The sequence below is a fragment of the Exophiala bonariae genome (genome assembly GCF_035927105.1).
Source record: "Exophiala bonariae strain CCFEE 5792 chromosome Unknown scaffold_11, whole genome shotgun sequence".
NCBI classification, from domain to species: domain Eukaryota; kingdom Fungi; phylum Ascomycota; class Eurotiomycetes; order Chaetothyriales; family Herpotrichiellaceae; genus Exophiala; species Exophiala bonariae.
Window position 1 is genome coordinate 290297 of NW_027042486.1, and position 19403 is coordinate 309699.

The window sequence follows — 19403 nt, forward strand, 5'->3', positions numbered from 1 at the left end:
CCTGTGGTCCGAAATGACCGAGGAATGGCCTCTCTCTCAACACGAGTACTCCGTACGCTGCAGATAACTAAAGTACCAAGCTGCAGAAGTTCCCACAGGCGTCGTCTTCAGGGATGAAAGGAGAGATTAGTGACGCTAGAAGATTTGCAGGTGGAGAAGCCGGGGCTGAGGCCGCATCGGCAACTGCGGTTGCTAGGGCAAATGCAACACTTTTTTTGCCTCGCTACGGAAGGGAAAGATTTTTTTTGTTAGGGGAAGGCCTTGGATTTCACGGCGATCCACGATAATTTTGCGGCATGGGTAAATGTTAGCAGGGCCGGAAAAATAGGCGGGCCGGTAGCTCGGAAGCACCTTCTGCGCGCAACCATCGTTACTGCAGTGTATGATATTTCGCTAGTCCCGGTCTGGCTTAGCCCGTCTCCGAGCTCCAATCCCTTTTGAAAAATACTCTACCTGTCCGCTCAACCTCACTTTGCATCTTTCTTTCCATCTTCTTGCATCTTGCATCAACATCCTCTTCTCTCTCCACTCATTCATTCTCATATCACAGAACAATCGCAGACATGTCTGGCGAGGTTCCTCAGGAGCGGAAGGCCGTAATGGGTCTTGTAAGTTCCTCGCTCCTGCTACCCGTGTAATCTGCTCGCGATTCCCAAGCTCGGGATGGTCCTCGATCTTTCTCGAGAAAGCTCGCAGATTGCATCAAATCATCGCAATGTCCTTGAAGCTGACATGAACCTCACTACAGCCCCCATTTGCCATTGATTTCTTGATGGGTGGTGTGTCCGCTGCCGTCTCAGTAAGTTATCTTCTCCCAGCTCGGTCAATCCAGCCACGGGAAACTCGAGCTGACATTTTTCTAGAAAACCGCCGCTGCCCCCATCGAGCGTGTCAAGCTCTTGATCCAGAATCAGGTATGCTCCCTCTCATCTAGCCTGCCTACTCCGAACCATCCACGGTCGCTGTGATTGAGAAAAAGCTTTATCAATGCACTTCCGATAACATGTGCTCCAAACTTGGCAATGTGGCTTACAAGTTGTTTTTCAGGATGAAATGTTGAAGAGTGGTCGTCTAGACCGTAAATACAACGGTATCGTCGAGTGCTTCAGCCGAACTGCCAAGCAGGAGGGTGTCATGTCGCTGTGGCGAGGCAATACTGCCAATGTCATCCGATACTTCCCTACCCAGGCCCTGAACTTTGCTTTCCGCGACACCTACAAGTCGATGTTCAAGTTCAACAAGGACCGCGATGGGTATGCCAAGTGGATGGCCGGTAACTTGGCTTCCGGTGGTATGGCTGGTGCCACCTCGCTCCTCTTCGTCTACTCTTTGGATTATGCCCGGTATGTCCTCGACGTGATCCTTCACTGATGGCACCAACTAACGTCGTCCCAGTACCCGTCTTGCCAACGATGCCAAGTCCGCAAAGAAGGGTGGTGAGCGTCAATTCAACGGTCTCGTCGATGTCTACCGCAAGACCTTGGCCTCCGACGGTATTGCTGGTCTCTACCGTGGTTTCGGTCCCTCCGTTCTTGGTATCGTGGTCTACCGTGGTCTCTACTTCGGCATGTACGACTCCATCAAGCCTGTTCTCCTGGTTGGTCCTCTTGAGGGTAACTTCTTGGCCTCTTTCTTGCTCGGATGGGGTGTCACCACTGGTGCTGGTATTGCTTCTTATCCTCTCGACACCATCCGTCGTCGCATGATGATGACATCTGGCGAGGTAAGTTATTTCTCCTCTCTTGCGCGATTATGACATGGAAACTGACGTTCTATTTCAGGCCGTCAAGTACAAGGGTTCATTGGATGCTGCCCGACAAATCATGGCTGCTGAAGGTTTCCGATCATTCTTCAAGGGTGCTGGTGCCAACATCCTCCGTGGTGTTGCAGGTGCCGGTGTCTTGTCCATCTACGATCAGGCTCAGCTCCTCATCTTCGGAAAGGCCTTCAAGGGTGGTTCCGGCTAAGCGTCTCGCCCTCCACTACCGACGTGCAAGGCAAGACATTGTCAGATTGGTACCAATACCATGGTCACGGTCTAGCAATTTCACAGAATGTGCGGTGTTGAGGAGAGCGAAAACGGTGTTGAGCTAATGTTGCAGAGAGGGTTCAGATGGAAGCTCTCTGGGCCGGGTTTAGGGGTGAAGAAAGACCTGCAAATAGACAATCACGACAACGCAACGCAATGTCATACGGGGTTATGGGAAGGTCACACGAGCGGTCATTGTTGAAAAATCCTTCTACAGATCTTTTTATTTCAAAAGGGCCTTGTCTTTCAAAGCTTGTTTGTATGGAAGGGATGTCGGGGATTTTCTCAAGGTCTTTTCTCCTCATCCTCATACTCCTATGGGTTGCGTGGTTGTATCCTGAAATCCCAATTGTACTTTACTGCCTTTATCTCACTGACGATCATCCTTTTTTCCACTGTATCTGTTTCCTCTTGGTACCGAATGTGCTCCAAGTGATCTGTACGTCTTGAACTGTACCTGCTGCTCGTAGATTAACAAATAGCCTCTAGCTGTTGGCGGTGTCAACCCATTTCACCCTACGAGACTCACTGCCGGGGAATCTTCAAATCACGACCACCTCACCCCACGAACCGCCCGCCACCTTTTCACGACCAACACAAGCAATCATAGACAATATATGCTTTGAATCACTTGATCACTCCTCATTCAACACATCCCTGTATTCTGCATATCATCAATTGAGAGCGACAATAAAGAGATGTGTGTTTTGGGAAAACAATTTGCCGCTGGAACTGCGGGATGTGCGGTCTTCGGAATTTATATTCGCAACCGCGGGGTTGGATGGTGAGTTGTCAACTGAATTTATGAGAATCGATTACTACGTTATCATGTCCGTGTCGGCTCACAATCTAATCAATACTCAATGCGGCTATCAGCTATCTGGATATCACAGTTAGGGTTTTCGTTTCCTATTGTTCTTAAACTAACTGTTTTTTAGGGTATGCAGGCACGGCGAATAGAAGAAAAATGCTGTTAGACAAACACTAAACGATCTTGTTCTACGGCAGCTCTCTTCCCGTGGCCACTACCATGCTCTTCTAAATTGAATTCTCCTCCTGCCCTGCAAAGCGAAGACAAAATTCAGCTACTGCTGAATCGTGTTGGTTTCGGGGGTGCACCCCTGAGGTCTAACATTGAAATCTGCCCACTAACCACAGGGTCCAGCGATATTGAATACTGTGATCTTCACCGACGCCTCTGTTCCTTCACGATATTGAAATCCCCTTCATCGTCTTCTTTCTCTTCTTTCTCTTCTTCTCTACACTCACCACGCCAAATAGACCCACTACGAGCGATCCATTCCATTAACCTTCTTCCACAGCTGTTCCTCGGTACGACTCAACCTCTTCCCCGCAGCTTTAGCCCATGCGTACGCCGTGTTCAAGACGCCTTCGTCATCTCCACTGCTCTCAAACGTTGGCTCAGCGTCGAGAATGCCGCCGCGGCGTGAGCTCGAGGGACTCGCGCGCCGGTCCAGTGGTTGGCAGAACTCGACGGGTTTATCGTCGAAAGACGCCCGTGAATCTTGCATGTAGCCTGGCGGGTGCGACAGGTCTTGTGCTGCTGGGTATGTGGATGTCATGCCTGCTGGTGGGATGGAGCGCGTGGGACTGTAGATTTGGCCGAGGGGAAGGTTGTGTGGTGCGTGGGTCCGTGTGGGCGTTGGGGATGGGAGGGCGTGGCGGATTGGTGAGGTATTGATCTGCTGTTGCTGTTGAAGGTCGGTTTCGATGGGACGCGGCGGTTGAGGGGTGTCAAGTTTGGGTGTGCACGCATTGTTGGTGGTGTTTGCGTAGGGAGAAGGGACGGCGCCGGGCTGAGGCGGCGGAGGGCTTTCAGAGATTTCTGCCGTGCTTGAGGGGGCGACTCTTGTAGCGGTGGGCTCGAATCTGTTGTTGTAAGTGCTGGAGCTGGTATTAGTAGGTTGTGGAACTGCGGGGGCCCCTGGTTGGGCGATCCCGGATGGTGATGGATTTGTTGTTGTAGTAGGTCCTGCGTCTACATCTGCAGGGGTGTAGCGTGCTGCTGCACTACTAGGAGATGTACCAAATGCATTGGATGGGTGGTTGGTGTTGATGGGAGACGATGCGTGAATTGGAATGGGAGGCATTGTGTGGGTGACTGTGTCAATGGGGCGAAGATGTCTATAGTATTGAAAAGAATCGAGCAAGTTGAGAAAATAGGTATCAGGAGTCAAGCAGACCAGTCTCTTTATGAATCAAAGGAAAGATGAGTACTTAGGTGAGGGTAGGACGCGGTTGACCGTGCGTCTGGGTCAAGGGATGAAGTGCCAGTTGAGGTTCAAGTCGCGCGTCATTGATGAGCTTGCGGGCTGATCTGACAGGGCGGGAACTCAATTGAGGTCTTATATCAGACCAGAAGATGATCCGTTGCTAGCAGATCAGAGGGAGAGAGGGTTCTAGTGCAGGAGGATGGGCACATTGGACATTGGTCTTTGAGGCTTTGCTGCATGCAGTCAACAATGAATTCGAAGACACGAGTTGTGAATGATCAGATCAGATGTCCGTGAAATGAGACGCGCGCATGACGTAGGCCAAGACAGCATACCGAAGCGCACTAGCCTGGTCACGTGGAGCTTCTGGCGTCACACACAATGATTGGCTGTTCCCCCACCTACATTTCTTCGACTATTGATAGTGCCCGCGATTGTGGCAGCTCAATATTGACAGGGGAATCTTTTCCGGTGTTGGGGAGATGATGATTTTGGGTTCTTACACAATCTATATATGTTCATGCACATTACTGCTTTCGATCAAGTGTCCTTTTCACAGTGCCATTTAGTGCAGAGGGATGTATGTGGTGATTCCTTCGCGTAACGATTACCACACGTCAAGTACCTATGGACATGTCCTTCTCCAACAGACCGCGTGCTTGAATCTTGCCTCTTGATTCGTCACATTGCAGAGCCTCTCATCTACACTTGGCAAGTCTCCTTCCGCCTGTTTGCATCTCATCTTGTTACGCCCACAAAGGTTGTCAGAGGCCGGGCGAGAGCATCCAGAAGTCGAGCATTAAAATTTTCATCGACATGGGCTGTGAGCCCTCACAATTCTTTCCGACCAGAGGCCAATTTCGACCATCGCTAATAGCTATCCCTTGACCGGTACTTCCTTCTCCTGTCCTGTTTGTTTACTAATGCATCTCGTACCTTGTCTCGGACCACCAATATTGGTCTTCTCTGGCGCTGACTCATCCTCCTGGACGCAAAGAGCCGCCTGCAGGTCTAAGTTGGTTCGAGAAACCGAGCCTCGTCGAGCCCTGCGAAGACAGACTTCGCCTTTGTACCCCAGGCTTTGCCAAAATTCTAAATTGGACCTGTCACCACCAACATGTAGAGTATTTGACCTCCCACGTCATGACGATATCTGATCCAAACAGGAAATTCGGAAAGCAAATCCAGCGTCATCAATTGGACCTGCCTGAATACGCTGCCAGTTTTCTCAATTACAAGGCGCTAAAAAAGGTCTGATACACCCGAGACTTTAGCAAGGCTCGCTCACTCACAGGATGGCCAGCTCATTAAACAACTCAGTGCGACTCCAACAATCGCTGCCCGCGGCGAGTCAAACACTTCAGACATCCAAGCCGCTCTCAGAGCCAACAAGGAGGTCTTCTTCTTTCGCCTGGTCAGTGCATCGCCATCAGGACACACTATCTCTTCACTAACAAGTAACAGGAGCGAGAGATTGAAAAAGTTAACGTCTTTTACATCCAGAAGGAAGCTGAAGTATGCTCGCCCTTGTCTAATGAATGCAACAATGTCTGACCCGTGACAGTTCTCCCTACGGTTGAAGACCTTATTGGACAAGAAGCGTGTCATTCAAGCCCGCATCGCAACCAGCTCCAAACTTTCCGCTAGTTTTGTCACACTAGTCGAGGGATTTCAGCAATTCGACAATGATCTGAACAAACTTCAGGTGTGAAATGATCAGCTTTTTGACCTTGACCAGCCCTGACCCGAATAGCAATTTGTTGAGGTGAATGAAACCGCGATCTCCAAGATCCTGAAAAAGGTTTGTTTGTCCGTTCGTTTGCTAGTGGACAACTGCTGACCCCTTGCGTAGTGGGACAAGACATCAAAGGTACAGATCAATTCTCTGTCCGTGATACATCACTAATGCAGCTTTAGTCTAGGACCAAAGAAATATATCTGCAGAGAGCCGTCGAGATCCAACCATGTTTTAATCGTGATGTTCTTCGGGATCTTGCAGACCGCGCCACAACCGCGAGACTCAATTTGGAAGCGCTTGCTGAGGGCGAGAATGTTCAGTTTGAACCATCCACCAATACGGATCGCGCTATTGGACAACGTGTCGGCACAGAAGAAAGCGACATAGACCTCCAAATTCTGCAAGCATCGGTCGCTGGTAACATCGGCGCATTACGAGAATGGTTTGCGAGGTTGAGCGCTCAGCCAGATGCCAGTGAGCGGTTTACCAGGATCTTTCTGGCAACAATCAGCGAGGCGCCTGACGAGTCTATTCAGGTCTTTCTCGGCTCCGATTTGGTCGATATACACGCCGAGGATGACATAAATGAGCGAAATTGTCTCCATGAAGCTACCATCTATGGCAAAGACTTGGTCCTCGAGCACGGTTTGACTCATGGAGTCGATGTTACACGGTTGGATGCCTATGGTCGGGTACCTTTACATTATGCCTGTTTGCGAGGTCGAGTGGGCATGGTACAGAAGCTTTTGACCGCTAATCCTGGAACCATCGACTTCAAGGACCATGACAGCTTTACCCCTCTGATTCACAGTATTGTCCGCCACCGAATCGATTGTGTACGACTCCTTCTGTCCAGAAATGCCAGAATTGATCCCCAGTCTGACGCAGATCACATTCCACTCAACCTGGCTTGCCAACATGAATCCGTCGAGGTCGCCACGCTATTGCTCGAATACCGCGCAAAACTTCTTCCGGATGCCGAAGGTCTTTTCCCGCAACACCTGGTCGCCCGTTCTAGTCAAACAGCCGATCTACTGTTATTACTCGGCAAACACGGAGCCGACTTGAATCAGCGGGATAAACTCTATCAATGGACACCACTCTTTCATGCGGCAAGCGAGGGCAGAGTCAATTGTCTACGCGCACTGCTGGAGAGTGGTGCCGATCCCGATGCACTCGACGAGAAAGGTCTTACTGCCATGTACTACGCCACCTGGGAAGGTCATCTTGAATGCATGGATCTTTTGTGGGAAAGAAGTCGACGACACCTGGAGCGAAGATCATCATCAAGAGTGGGGCAAGTTCTTCCTCCTCGAAGTCAACTGGGCGCGATGGAGATCACACCAGAGGAACCAGCCATGAGTCTCGAAGGTGACGGGATTCCAGACTTGTCCCTACCGCCGCCAATCATCCCATTAAGGCGATATGGACACAACTTCCTCGACACGAAAACATTTGTGGCCATCAATTTCGACCAATGTGGAAAAGCTATTCAATTTTTCAACGAAGCCCGCTATCCTGCGGCACGTTTGACCATTTCATCCAAGACCTCCGATCTCATTCCTCGTAATCTGATGTTGCCAATCCAGGAAGATTCGCGATCCGTGTATTTCCAGATCGACAATCTCAGCACCTTCTCAGTCGATTTTGAAATCTTCCCCACATTTGGCTCCAAAGTCATCGCGAAGTCTGTGGCACTGCCAGATGTCTTCCAGGCTGTGCAGAGTAGCTCTGGAACCAGCTGTCTCCCCCTTTTCGACCCTCGTCTGCGTTCCGTCGGGCAAATCAAATTCAGTTTCCAGGTGATCAAGCCATACACCGGCACCCCCCTCGAGATCACACAGTTTGCCACATATTGGAAGGCGACGAGCGCTTTGGACGACCACAGCGGCCTGGTAACCGGCTCAAGTCTGTCTGGAGACTACGTCAGGCTTGTCGTTCAGCTCACACGAGATGGCATTCCAGTTATCTACCCCTCGTATTTCATCTCCTACAATAGCCTCGACGTCTCACTCTGTCAACTGAAATATGAGACCCTGACCAGACTCAACCTCACGGGCTCTCTGCCCCCGAGCCAGGCGACTGATCCCCTTGACATACTTGAATGGCGCAAGAAACTCACAGGCCCGATCTTCACGCTCCGCGAGATCCTCGCCGTGGTACCGCCCCACATCAACTTCAACCTACACGTCCTCTATCCCTCCACATCCGAAGACATCAGTCTCGGCGTGCACTCGAACATCGACGTCAACACGTTCGCGGACGCCATCCTAACGGAAGTCTTCGACCACGCACGCGCCCTGCGCACCCGCGCCGCGGACCTCTCGCGCTCCATCGTTTTCAGCTCCATCAACCCGAACGTCTGCACGGCGCTGAACTGGAAACAGCCCAACTTCCCCGTGCTGCTGTGCAATGATCTGGGCCGTTCGCCCAACACCGCGAGTCCGCGAGACCCAACCAACCCGGCGCCCTCGATCAAGGAATCCGCCCGTCTGTCCATCACTAACAACTTCATGGGCATGACCTGCTCGTCGCGCATTCTGGAGATGGTCCCCGCGCTTGTCGACACCGTCAAGCAATCCGGTTTGGTGCTCGTGTCGGATGCTTCGGACGAAGCCGCCCTGTCTCCGACCGCTCTCGCACAGAGTCGCGCTGACACCGGTTGGTCTATGATGCCCGAAGGTATCAATGGCATTATGAAGGGGAACGGCATCTTGCGGTTTAATGAAACGATTGACATGTGATGGGACGGAAGCGTTTGAGGTATGTTGGTGGAGATCAGGTGGTTCAACATCAATGACTATCCAGGGATCATAAATTGGGTAATGCATCATGGAGGTTGGTTGTCGGGTTGGTTGGCTTAGTACCTAGGATTCTCGGCACTTGCAAGATATCGAACTATTACCGCGATCAGGGCGTTACGTACTATGCAACTGTCAGAGTTAGAAAGTTACACATGTGCTGTAATCTCACGGTAGAAGTATATCATCCAAGAAGGAACGTGTGCACATGCAAAATCTGCTTGGATTTCATCAACGGCATTCAGATAGATAAGATGACTCGTGCGCCACTGAGGTCAACGGCCAACGCCCCGATGGCTGAAGCTCAATCTCCAAATGTATACACCATCTCAAACGATAATAGAAAAGGCCTGTAGTATCCGCAAAAGCACCACCAATTAAACTCCTTCGTCTCGTAAATTGCCGCAGTCATATCTCGTAACATCATAAATGAATCCCAGCCCCTAATCAACGAGGCTTGACTCCCTCGAAGCGACCGCCCGTGTCTGATTACCAACAATGAATTTAGGCCCGCTCGGGCTCTCAGTCTCGTCGCTGTGAAGTAGAACTCGCCTCTGTACTGATCGTGTTGACACTCCCGAATGTGTTCTGACGGGAGGGATAGTGTTGAGATGCTTCTTTCATCGCCTGCTCATGTTCGCACTGCTGCTTGTGCAGTTTCAACGCGAAGCTCTCCCCGATCCTACCTTGAATAACAAACCCGCTCTGGCGAATTCTGTGTGCTGCCACATATATATCCTGTCCTTTCGGAGCGTCCTGGCCAATGCTTCCCATAAACTCCACACCCTCTATGTCCTGATTCATGTATCTCACGTCGCCTTGCATGCTGCGCGCAAGTTCGGCCAGCTGTGAAGGGTTGGGTAGCAGGCCCGGCGTGGACAGCTGGACCTGCGGAATGAATGTTGTAGGGATGAATTGGTGGCCAGAAGGGCCAATATGGTATGATCCTGGTACAAGACGGTGGGATTCTGACTCAGGGTTGTGTGCTGGATCTATGGTCCTCTTGGTGGGAGGACTCGGAGGGGGTGTCGCTGGCATGTTTTTGCAAGGAAGCTCTGGCATTCCTAACCGTTCACCAACCTTCTCTAAGTTTTCAATGAGAAACGACAGATCCTGAATGAAGTTATCAAATTTTTGCTTGTCGTGGACGGCCCAGACGGTTCGTTTCCGTAACAAAGTCCACGATGAGGTCGATGAGGTCGATGAGGTCGACGTCCGCCGCGTGAGAGTCTGGTCAGGTTCCACACTCTGCTTGTTTGTCCGATAGGCGACGACAGACCTGAATGCACGCGAACGTGCAGGCGTCAGTTTGTATTTCTCATACATTATTGTCGCGTTCCCAAAGATCTCCCTGATGCTCAAGAGACTGCGTCCGATCACTTCCTCTTCTTCTGTCCATTGCCGACGAAGTTTGGGATGCTCGTGGCCGGGCGTCCCAACGTTCAGAGCGAGTCCCCATGATGAAAGTCTTGCCCTCAGCAGGCACAACTTTGTGCATGCCAATTGGTAATCTGAATCATAGTTCCTGCCCAATTCAAAGCGGTCGAATAGATCGATACAGGTGGAGAAGAGTGAGGCAAGAGCAATTGCGCCAATGACCAAGCCGGCCACATCGGCCATAGACAGAGTATAAAGGAAGTATCGAGACGCAATCGAGCAGCCACCTTGGAAAAAAGGAGTATCTATACTTACCAGTAGTTGTAGATGATAAACTGCTGTCACACCAGATCAACGATGGATCGTGGTGCCAGTATCTCGTGAGCCTAGGAAAACGCCTTTGAGGAGGTTACAAAGCGAAGCAGGGCGGGGTCGACGTGTGGCTGTACGATACTGGTAGTTGCAGGACTTTATGCAACTTCAGAGGCTTGGTGACCAGTGTAGAGCCGCGCCTAATTGGGTGGAATGGTTACACGAGATCCCGTAGTGGCTGCCTTGCGGTCGCCTTTTTGGTCACGAGGGGAAATCGCCAGCCTGACCTTGCAATCGCAATCTGAACGAGGTCAAATGGTCCTACCTTGTCATCGCAGTTGCAGAAACGCAAACTGGATCCATCGGGTAGAAACTTGTTGGCTCTAGATAGGTCTAACAAGAGCGTAAGCAGCCCAAAGTACAACGTCAGTGGCCTGAATCCAGCTATAACCGTTGAACGCGGTGCGACTTTCATCTATGCGCCCACGTATGCACACCAGGGTCACATATATAACGCCGCGATAAGCGTGCACGACCATGCGACTTCGAATCTAGGGGACATAGAGAGAATGTGTAAGTTTTCCAGATATCTTCACAGAGGGAGCAGAGACTCGGCGGGTATGGAGTCAAAGCTTCGATCCGAATCATCTTGTACTGATAAGGGATCGCAGCACTAAGACAACCACATGGCCTGCCCAAGAGTGAACCGAAACCGTACACCCCTCCCCCCTCAGACAGTCAAGAACCAGGTGACACGAGCAGTCTGGGTTCTCCACCAAAAGTGATCAAGACTGACATCCCGGAGCCCCCTGCGGGCTATCGAGATAGAAAAGCCAAGTGGTATGTACCTGGGCGACTCTTCAAGATATGGGCACTTGAGGACGCCGAGATACATCAGAAACAATTTGTGCTTTTGTCCAGCAGGAACATTGAAGGACAAGGGCTGCTGATTGGGCTCTATGATGGGGAGGATGAGCAAGACGGAAGCTTTCTTCGAACTCACGTGCTCGTACGAGGACCACTGCCAGACGAGGAGCCCAAATTCGCTCGTGATGAAGACCTCCTCAAACAGATCTATCTGGATCGATCCGAGACAAACCACATTGAGGTTGCCGACCAGACTTGGGTAGAATTAGAGCACACCTACAACATTCCCTTTCTCAATCACAAGTGTGTGGACTGTGGAGTCCTTTCGCGACCATCCCTCAAGAGATTGAGATGCGCATACATTGACTGGCTGAGGTATGACTGGGAAATCGATGAATGAACATGAACACGACTTTGGACATTGGTATATAGCCCGTGTCGTGGGAAGGCAATCTGGCCAACGGGGACGTGCGACATACTCTAGCCGAACGATTGCTCCCACGTAATGGCGCAGAGCACAGTTCATGAGGTTAAGAAAGTGCGCAAGAGCCGAATAATCGAGATACCGAGGCCTCATTCAACCGGTGAAGATGCAACACTCGAAGCTATACAGACACTGATAAGACGAGGGCATACTGAAGAAGGCTGAGAAAGTTAAGCTTGGCGGTGAACTGAGGTCCAAGATCGATGGCAGGCCGTGGTTTGTCCTGAAGCATGGGAAGAATGGCGAGCATATGTAGTGGGAGGAGCGCTGTCCACTATCACAAGGCAATGGATGGTCGTTGCAATCCATCCAGATGAGGCATGTACTACAAGTAGTTAGTGTTAAGAATGTCGAGATTGGGTTCCTGTTCTACTTAGCGAAGGAAACGTGGATGGGGTCATTGATTCAAAAATCTCAAAGAAGCTGTGGCTGCTGAAACGTGCCGAGATTGAGCTAATTGGGTATGGAAGGATGAAGCGCTGCTTTTATGAGTCAGCTTTCAAATACAGTGCTCAAGACGTCGTACCAGACTTATAGACAACTGGGTGGGCGATGGAGTTTCTATCTATCATAATGTAATAGGACAAATTTCAATCTATTACTTATTGACAAGGCTGTGGAATGCGTGGTTCCCTGAAGGCATAGACGCCCTCATCTTCTGTCTCCACCGAGGGGTGTATGAACGGCCATCCAGACATTGCAAGACACTACTCCAGGGGGATACCTTTCCAATCAAAAGCTCCACCGCGGCGAAAGCCCAGGTCTTCAGCGATGCATAAATGCAGGGCGCGCTGAAATCAAAGCATTACCCCACATGCAGCCAACGGTCTCAGACTGGAGTGAATTGGCACTTCAAACAGGCGAAACATGAGCCAGTCTGAGCTTTTCAAATCAGATGAGTTGCCTGGCGCGAAACCTCGGGTCCTGTCGGCACCCTTGCGAGGATTGAAGTGCTCGTGGCTAAGGACTGAAGCCCCAGAGTCCAACTCACGTTCCGATAGTGTGAAGAGCTGTCGTTAAATCTTGCTCCCTAGAGATTGAGCATAATCTCGAACTCATGGGTTCATCGCTCTCACTGGTGTCTGGAATCGAACTCATCACAGACCCCTCTTATAAATTTCAGCGGTAGGAAATTGAGATCAATGTCATCACCAATAATAGCACTGCTGCATTTGAGGTATTGGCGTTTGAACTCTATCCAGAGATTGCTGTCCACGCCGTGGGCGGACGGGCGAGGGAAGAACGGGTCGTTCCTGCAGAATGCTCGAACGGCTTGCTCGATCCCGGCGTCGTCCATACTCGACAGCTTGCAGCAGTCAAAATCCAAGACCCAAAGAGAGTGGGTTCCCAGAAAGCTATGTGTGTATGTGCTCCCCATGCCCGACTCGAGCGGCGTACCTGCCAACACAAATTCTATATCGTTGGCGTCAATCCTTGCACTCCAGTGCATCATGGAGAGCATCTCGGCCAAGGCATGCGCATGCTGCATAACGGGAAGACCGAGATCCTCTGCTTGATTGAGATGCAGCGGAAAATTACGCAAGGAGAAGAAGTTCTGCCCTCTCCGGACCTCATTCTGGATCCTCCAGCGGCCCAAGTATGGTCGCACCAAGCAGTCTCTATCGGCATCGTTGGCATGAATGGTCGCCACCGATGATGCCGGGCAGTATCGATGGATCAGACGGTTCCTCACGTCTCGAGGAAATGCTGGTATACGTTCCGAAGAAAAGTATGTTGCACTTGGTGTAACCTGTTGGGAATCTCCTGAGATTGTGCCCCCACCAGCTTGGAGAGTTGTCGTCCTTGATGAAATCAGGCCATCGTGGTATGCATGCACTGCTCTGATTTTTGGAGGCCTCTGCTGCCTTCAGCACCAGTTTATGCATCTTGTAATCGTTCATCAACGATCGCCCGGGACCGCCGTCTTCTCTTTTCATCGCCGTATTGCCTCCTTCTACTGCCCATACCGATCCACAAAACCCCTGACCTATCCGCCGGAATTTGGTGGGTAGGTTTGGTTGTTGAATTGGGGAGTCTGATGCTGAGTCTGAGCACATCTTGAGTCGAGTGATCTGTGGGGTTTGCGTATGTAGCCTATGGTTTCTTAGTGTGGTTGTTTGTAGTGGTAGCTGAAGGATTTACAATTTTGCACAACGATCGTTTTATTTTGCAGACGCGAGGACCTTCTGCCAAGCTGGTAGTTTCTGTTAGATTCGAGACACGACCCACAGGTGCACCCGATCAGGATGAGCTAGCCTAGTTAGATCGCTCCGCCTTTCACACTATGCTACTTGGCACAGCCTTGTTCCACTGCAATAGTAAATTATACTATAAAATAACAGCCATGCCATTAGAATCCGCAAATGTCTAACAAAGAATGAGAGGAGTTCGTTCTTGCTGCCATATGCATTATACAACAAGGCTCAGAAGACTTTCAACAGCTTGACCGTGAGTTATCCCATTGCCATAGGTGCTTCACCAGGTGCATGGCTAGGTAATTTTCGCATAGGGATCGCCAACGAGCACAGAAATGCCATCCCACAGAAAGCAACTGCAACCGCGAATGCCGCTTTAATACCAATCATGTAAGCTTCGAGGATTCCAGGAAGCACATCTTTAGGAAACACTTTGTTTAACTCTGATGCACCGGTCACAAGTACCAGGGCTGGGTTGACGCTAGGAGCCTTTTCTGGGAGAGCGGCAAGAAGCCTGTTGATGAAAGCTGCTTGCCCTGCTGAGGTGCTGAATGCGCCTCCAATCGTTGAGAAAACTTTTATACTCTAGATTAGTATGTCTGGAGCACAAGTAGATTTTGATGGCAATGAGGCATAACTTACACAAAAGGTTGGCCGTGACTGGGGGGATGTCTTCGGGATCGACACTGGCTTGCGCGATCGTCAACGCATGCATAATGGCAAATGCCATTACAGCTCCAGTAAAGAGCTGGTATCCAACCCACTTCCCTGTCGAGCTCCCGATATCAAGAGTATAGACTAGTCCAATGGACACTGTAGTGAGAAGTGATCCAATCATCAAGACCTGTTGAGCACGACCAGTCTTCATGACCACGGCACCTCCAGCTATAGCAAAGACTGAGGCTGCAAGCACGAGAGGGAGATTGTTGACCCCTGATCTAATCGGACTCGCTCCCAAAATGCTTTGAAAATAGATGGGGAGATAGTATAACAAGATGATGTACGTCCCCATGAAGAGAAACTGGAAGGGAGCTGTGGCCGAGAGTGATCGTTGCTTGTAAAGTCTCGGCATCATCATAGCATAGTCGCCCAGAAGTATTTCCCAAATCACTAAAGCAATGATCAGAAGCCCGAACCCGACTAAAAGACCAATAACGATGCTGCTGTTCCAAGGATGGCTGATGCCTCCATACTGAAGAGCGAGGACCAGGCATGTAATACCTCCCATGGCTAATGCAACACCGATGAAATCCAAGTGTAACAATTTCTGCACAAGGGTAATCTTCGGAGGCGCTGCAGCGGCTGGAAGCTTGCAAAAAAGGAATACCGCTATCGCAGCAGCGCCGCCAATGGGCAGGTTGATGTAAAAGCACCAACGCCAGCCGGAACGTCCATTATTCGACAGGGCCCCTGTCAAGAGTCAGCCTGATGAGGAGTAGATCTTTGCTGTCCATGAACGTACCACCAAGAACAGGGCCCAAGACTGCGGCAACAGCGTATGTAGATCCAATGATCCCCATCATCATTGGACGCTGTACGGGCGGAACACTGAAGGTAACAATGCTGGTTCCGCCAACCGACAACCCTGCGCCGCCTAATCCAGCGATTGCTCTTCCGACGATCAACGACTTGGAATTAGGTGCGACCCCACAAATCAAACTTCCCACTTCAAAGATAATCATGGATGCCAGAAAACTCCATTTGATGTCGGTGTACTTGTAAAGCTTGCCAGCAGACGTCTGAGAGGCTCCAAATGTCATGAAATATGCTGCAGCATACCAGGATACGTCGTTCAAACCGCCAAATTCATCAGTGATCTTGGGAATTGCAGTGCCCACAATTGTCTTGAAGCTCTTCTGGTTAGTCGGTCTTCCCGGAGTATTTGTCGGGAAGGAAGGATACGCACTTGATCCAACGCGATCAGAAAGACAGATACAAGTGTAGCTGACGCAAGGATTGCTCGTTTCATGCCCTGAGGATACTGTATCTCCAGTGGACTCTCGGTGAGAGCCTCCTCATTGCCAATGTCGCTATTGCCCCTCTTATTTGAGCCGAGAGTATTCGAGATCGACTTTTCAGGGGTGTCTGTGCCTCTGAAGCCCAATGCCGCTTTCTCGATTGGGGCGCCCATTTCACCTTGCTGTTGATGATGTTAAAATTTCTTTGTGGAGGTAGTCACCACTTTCCCAACTAGTGACGGTACAAAACAGTTTTCTTTCCAACGTAATTTCAACGTGATGGCATGCAGAAACACCCAACCGTACCCAAGGCTATGGAAAAAAGGAGTATCGGCCTTGGCTTTGGCAACTGGCTTGGAAAAGAAACAGGAAAGCACCACCTATTTATTCAACTTTGACCACCGATCCAGCCATCTCTGGAAACGTAATTCATCAACGAGCATGTTAGTATTTCTTTACATCTCAATCTGCCCAGTCCTTGAACAATAACATAGGCGGGCACGCGGAACTTTTTCGACTCTCGCGAGAGGTTCGAATAGATGGGGTCTATGCCGCCCGGCTCCACTCCAGCGAAAGGCACCTAGTGTTCATATCAGGCCATCAGCGCTAACCATGCAGGAAACTTTTCAGGAGAGTCCGATTGATGGGTTTTAGCACCTTTTCCGAGTGGCAGCTATTCGATACCTCGAATGCTTGTGAAATTGAAACGCCACATCCTCCAAGCCCCCATTTCTTTATCATCAGCCTTCCGCTCCCAATCCCTTCTCCCCTTTTCACGCAAGGAAAAAGTTCCATGCACATACAATCATGATCGCCAAACCACCCAAATTGCCATCATTGATTCCATGGCCTAGCTACCCAACAGCTAATGTTGCGGTAGCACCATACTCGGCTCCGACACAAGATGAATGGATGGCTGTCTATCCGGAGATCGAAAGACTGTACATCCGAGAGCGACGGAAGCTGCGATACATTATGCAATATATGGAAAAGACGCACGGATTTAAAGCTACGTAGGGTTGCCCCTGTCGACTATGGCCTGGGCCGCTATGCTTAAGGAACCCGATGAAGTTAGAGACTAACCTTTGAGCAGAGTTCAGATGTACAAGAAACGTTTCACGAAATGGGGCTTCCAGAAGAATAGCAGACGTTCAGCTTCCAACAAGCTAACGCCAGATACACACAATGAAAGTTCCATACGGAGATCCAATGAGCACAATGCGCCCGGAAAGCTAGGCTCCGCTCGTGGGATCTCCGAGCTTAGCCATCAAGACAGCCTGGTCCTGATGTTCTTGAGCAATGTGCGGATAAGTACCATGGCCTTCTTCGACTCGGTGCAATCACCACAGGTTCGCTTAGTCCCCTTTCAACAGCAACCTCCATCGTCGGATGAACGATGGCCCGACAGCGTTAAAGAAGTTAGTTTTGCATTCAAGGTCGCGATCGACCTCTTGGATCGAGGGTACGGCGAGTTGGGCGGCAAGACGGCTCGGAAAGCCTTTATGCTCATCGAAGATATATTGACAGTTGAAAGTCCTGTCTTGGTGTGGAATTTGCTTGAGATGATGCATCATATGGTGGTGATGCAGCACCTGCGGCTGTTCAAGATGCTACTGGCTTACTTGATTGGCTTGGTGAAGGGACGCCTGCCAGTAATGCATCCACTTCCTATCATGCTGCATGGTTTGCGTGAAATTGTTGTAAGCCTAAGAAGTTCTGTGTCTACGCCTGAGAGCTGTTCAGCCGATTCTTCGGCATCATCATCGCCCTCGTCTTCCTACAAAGACGATAGGAACCTGGTCCCCCTGGAATCATTGGAACTTTCTCGTTCACTGTCATGTCTGATCAAGAGAGGCTGGATCTTGAATGCCGAGATTCTCCTCAACCACTTCGATCTCCGTTTTCTGCAACTTTACTGCCGTGTACATTGGGACTCGTGCTCGATCGCGCCTCCGACGGCTGTGTTCTTGGAAATGGACCGGTGGTACGATCAGGTCGGCGCGGGTACGACCACAAAGAGCATTATGCCTACAACTCATGCAAATTTTCCTCCTAAGATCACACCCAGCGAGAAGGATAGAATACTTCAGGACCTTATAAAGCCTCTGGTCGGTCGCCAAGTTGACAAGCAACTGTCACCGACTTTCGACGCACTTCGCGTTGAAACAATGGCTACACTTCGGAAGTACGGTGGCCCGATACTCAAGAAGACGGTCGAATTTACCGGAGATACCACTCTCTTGCTACGTCTTGTGGCGGTGCTGGTAACAGTCGATGTTCTTCATGAATGGCCTAGCGTGGTTGGGTCGTCGTTGAATCGTGACTACACTACTAGAATGCCACAAGCTGATGCGGATCATGTTGCATATGTCATGAGGATCCTGATCGACCTTGACCCTAAGCTTTGCGGCAACAAGATTGACTCACCGAAAGAGTTGCTCGATCAGCTTCGATCAGTCGTCGCACTTCGCGAGTATGCTCGAGGCGAAACTTATCCACAGGTTGTGCAAGAGATGCTGATGTTGAAGGATGCCCTCAACGCGGCGGGAGAACACAGAGAAGCAGAGCAAGTTGGGCACAGTGCTTTACTGCGAATGAAGAAATATACTCAGGATGTCCCTGTTGATTTCACCTGACTACTAACTCTACTCATTATGGAAGAATATCAAATGCACAGCCCTCCATTCTATTGCAGTCGAAATCAACCAGTTTCCAAAGATAAACACAGCTCTTTCCCAGCATGCGGATGCCACAGGAGGATTCATGGCCGAGCCGGATCAGGCTTCCTCCATCCTCTCACGGGCACAAGTCCGATCCTTTCGTCATCGGTGTTCCGACGTCTGACCTGCTCTCCAACCGGGACTTCATTCAGTATACCTCGTGTGTATGCTCCTGTCATGACCAGAATCAGAACTATCAAAAACTCAGGTACCACGCTGAGCACAAGCTTGGCTGGTAATGAACCTCCGTTCCTCGGATTCCAGGAAGCAGAATTGACAAGAGCACCGATCAGTGGGTAGAGAATGCGCAACAGGAGGCAAATAATTGCAACAAAGCAGGAATGTGCAAGCTATGGGTGCCTCATCAGATTCACGTTAACCAGCACAAATTCAGGGGGGTGGACCTACCAGTTTTTCGCCCTCAATCTGTCTCTTGCGCATATATGACAACCCCAACTGGACGCTCATGAATGACCAGATGCTGAGAATTACAAAGAGTCCTGCTATGAGCTCGGTCCGTCCTGTTGATTGTTCTGCTGCCGTGTTCGAAACGTCGTTATATGCCAGATTACCGAGGATGACCAGTACTAAAACGCCGACTATTGTAATATGGATCAGGATCTGTGGGATCCATCCGAAGAGGCTAAGTCTACCGCCACGGATAGTAGTGAATCTAAATCGCCTTTGT

The 19403-nt window shown here is 50.3% G+C and overlaps 7 protein-coding genes across 7 annotated transcripts; 4 read left to right on the plus strand and 3 right to left on the minus strand.

Annotated features, from left to right (window-relative positions):
* Positions 1–563: 563 nt before the first annotated feature.
* LTR84_001756 (uncharacterized protein) lies at positions 564–1967 on the plus strand (the record flags this gene model as incomplete). Its single annotated transcript, XM_064845374.1, has 6 exons — positions 564–608; positions 749–799; positions 864–914; positions 1048–1343; positions 1396–1723; positions 1782–1967. The coding sequence occupies 6 exons, from the start codon at positions 564–566 to the stop codon at positions 1965–1967; spliced, it is 957 nt and encodes a 318-aa protein (XP_064706919.1).
* Positions 1968–3315: 1348 nt separating this feature from the next.
* Positions 3316–4140, minus strand: LTR84_001757 (uncharacterized protein; the record flags this gene model as incomplete). Its single annotated transcript, XM_064845375.1, has 1 exon — positions 3316–4140. The coding sequence occupies one exon, from the start codon at positions 4138–4140 to the stop codon at positions 3316–3318; it is 825 nt and encodes a 274-aa protein (XP_064706920.1).
* A 1266-nt stretch (positions 4141–5406) lies between these two features.
* On the plus strand, positions 5407–8745 carry LTR84_001758 (uncharacterized protein; the record flags this gene model as incomplete). The annotated part of the gene is made up of 7 exons (XM_064845376.1): positions 5407–5514; positions 5558–5677; positions 5728–5778; positions 5828–5968; positions 6017–6064; positions 6116–6133; positions 6181–8745. 7 exons carry the CDS (start codon positions 5407–5409, stop codon positions 8743–8745), a joined length of 3051 nt encoding a protein of 1016 aa, XP_064706921.1.
* Positions 8746–9324: 579 nt separating this feature from the next.
* Positions 9325–10422, minus strand: LTR84_001759 (uncharacterized protein; the record flags this gene model as incomplete). The annotated part of the gene is made up of 1 exon (XM_064845377.1): positions 9325–10422. One exon carries the CDS (start codon positions 10420–10422, stop codon positions 9325–9327), a length of 1098 nt encoding a protein of 365 aa, XP_064706922.1.
* Positions 10423–11060: 638 nt separating this feature from the next.
* On the plus strand, positions 11061–11758 carry LTR84_001760 (uncharacterized protein; the record flags this gene model as incomplete). Its single annotated transcript, XM_064845378.1, has 2 exons — positions 11061–11064; positions 11163–11758. The coding sequence occupies 2 exons, from the start codon at positions 11061–11063 to the stop codon at positions 11756–11758; spliced, it is 600 nt and encodes a 199-aa protein (XP_064706923.1).
* A 2537-nt stretch (positions 11759–14295) lies between these two features.
* Positions 14296–16168, minus strand: LTR84_001761 (uncharacterized protein; the record flags this gene model as incomplete). The annotated part of the gene is made up of 4 exons (XM_064845379.1): positions 14296–14612; positions 14680–15447; positions 15500–15893; positions 15944–16168. 4 exons carry the CDS (start codon positions 16166–16168, stop codon positions 14296–14298), a joined length of 1704 nt encoding a protein of 567 aa, XP_064706924.1.
* A 634-nt stretch (positions 16169–16802) lies between these two features.
* On the plus strand, positions 16803–18631 carry LTR84_001762 (uncharacterized protein; the record flags this gene model as incomplete). The annotated part of the gene is made up of 2 exons (XM_064845380.1): positions 16803–17008; positions 17089–18631. The coding sequence occupies 2 exons, from the start codon at positions 16803–16805 to the stop codon at positions 18629–18631; spliced, it is 1749 nt and encodes a 582-aa protein (XP_064706925.1).
* Between the last annotated feature and the right edge of the window lie 772 nt (positions 18632–19403).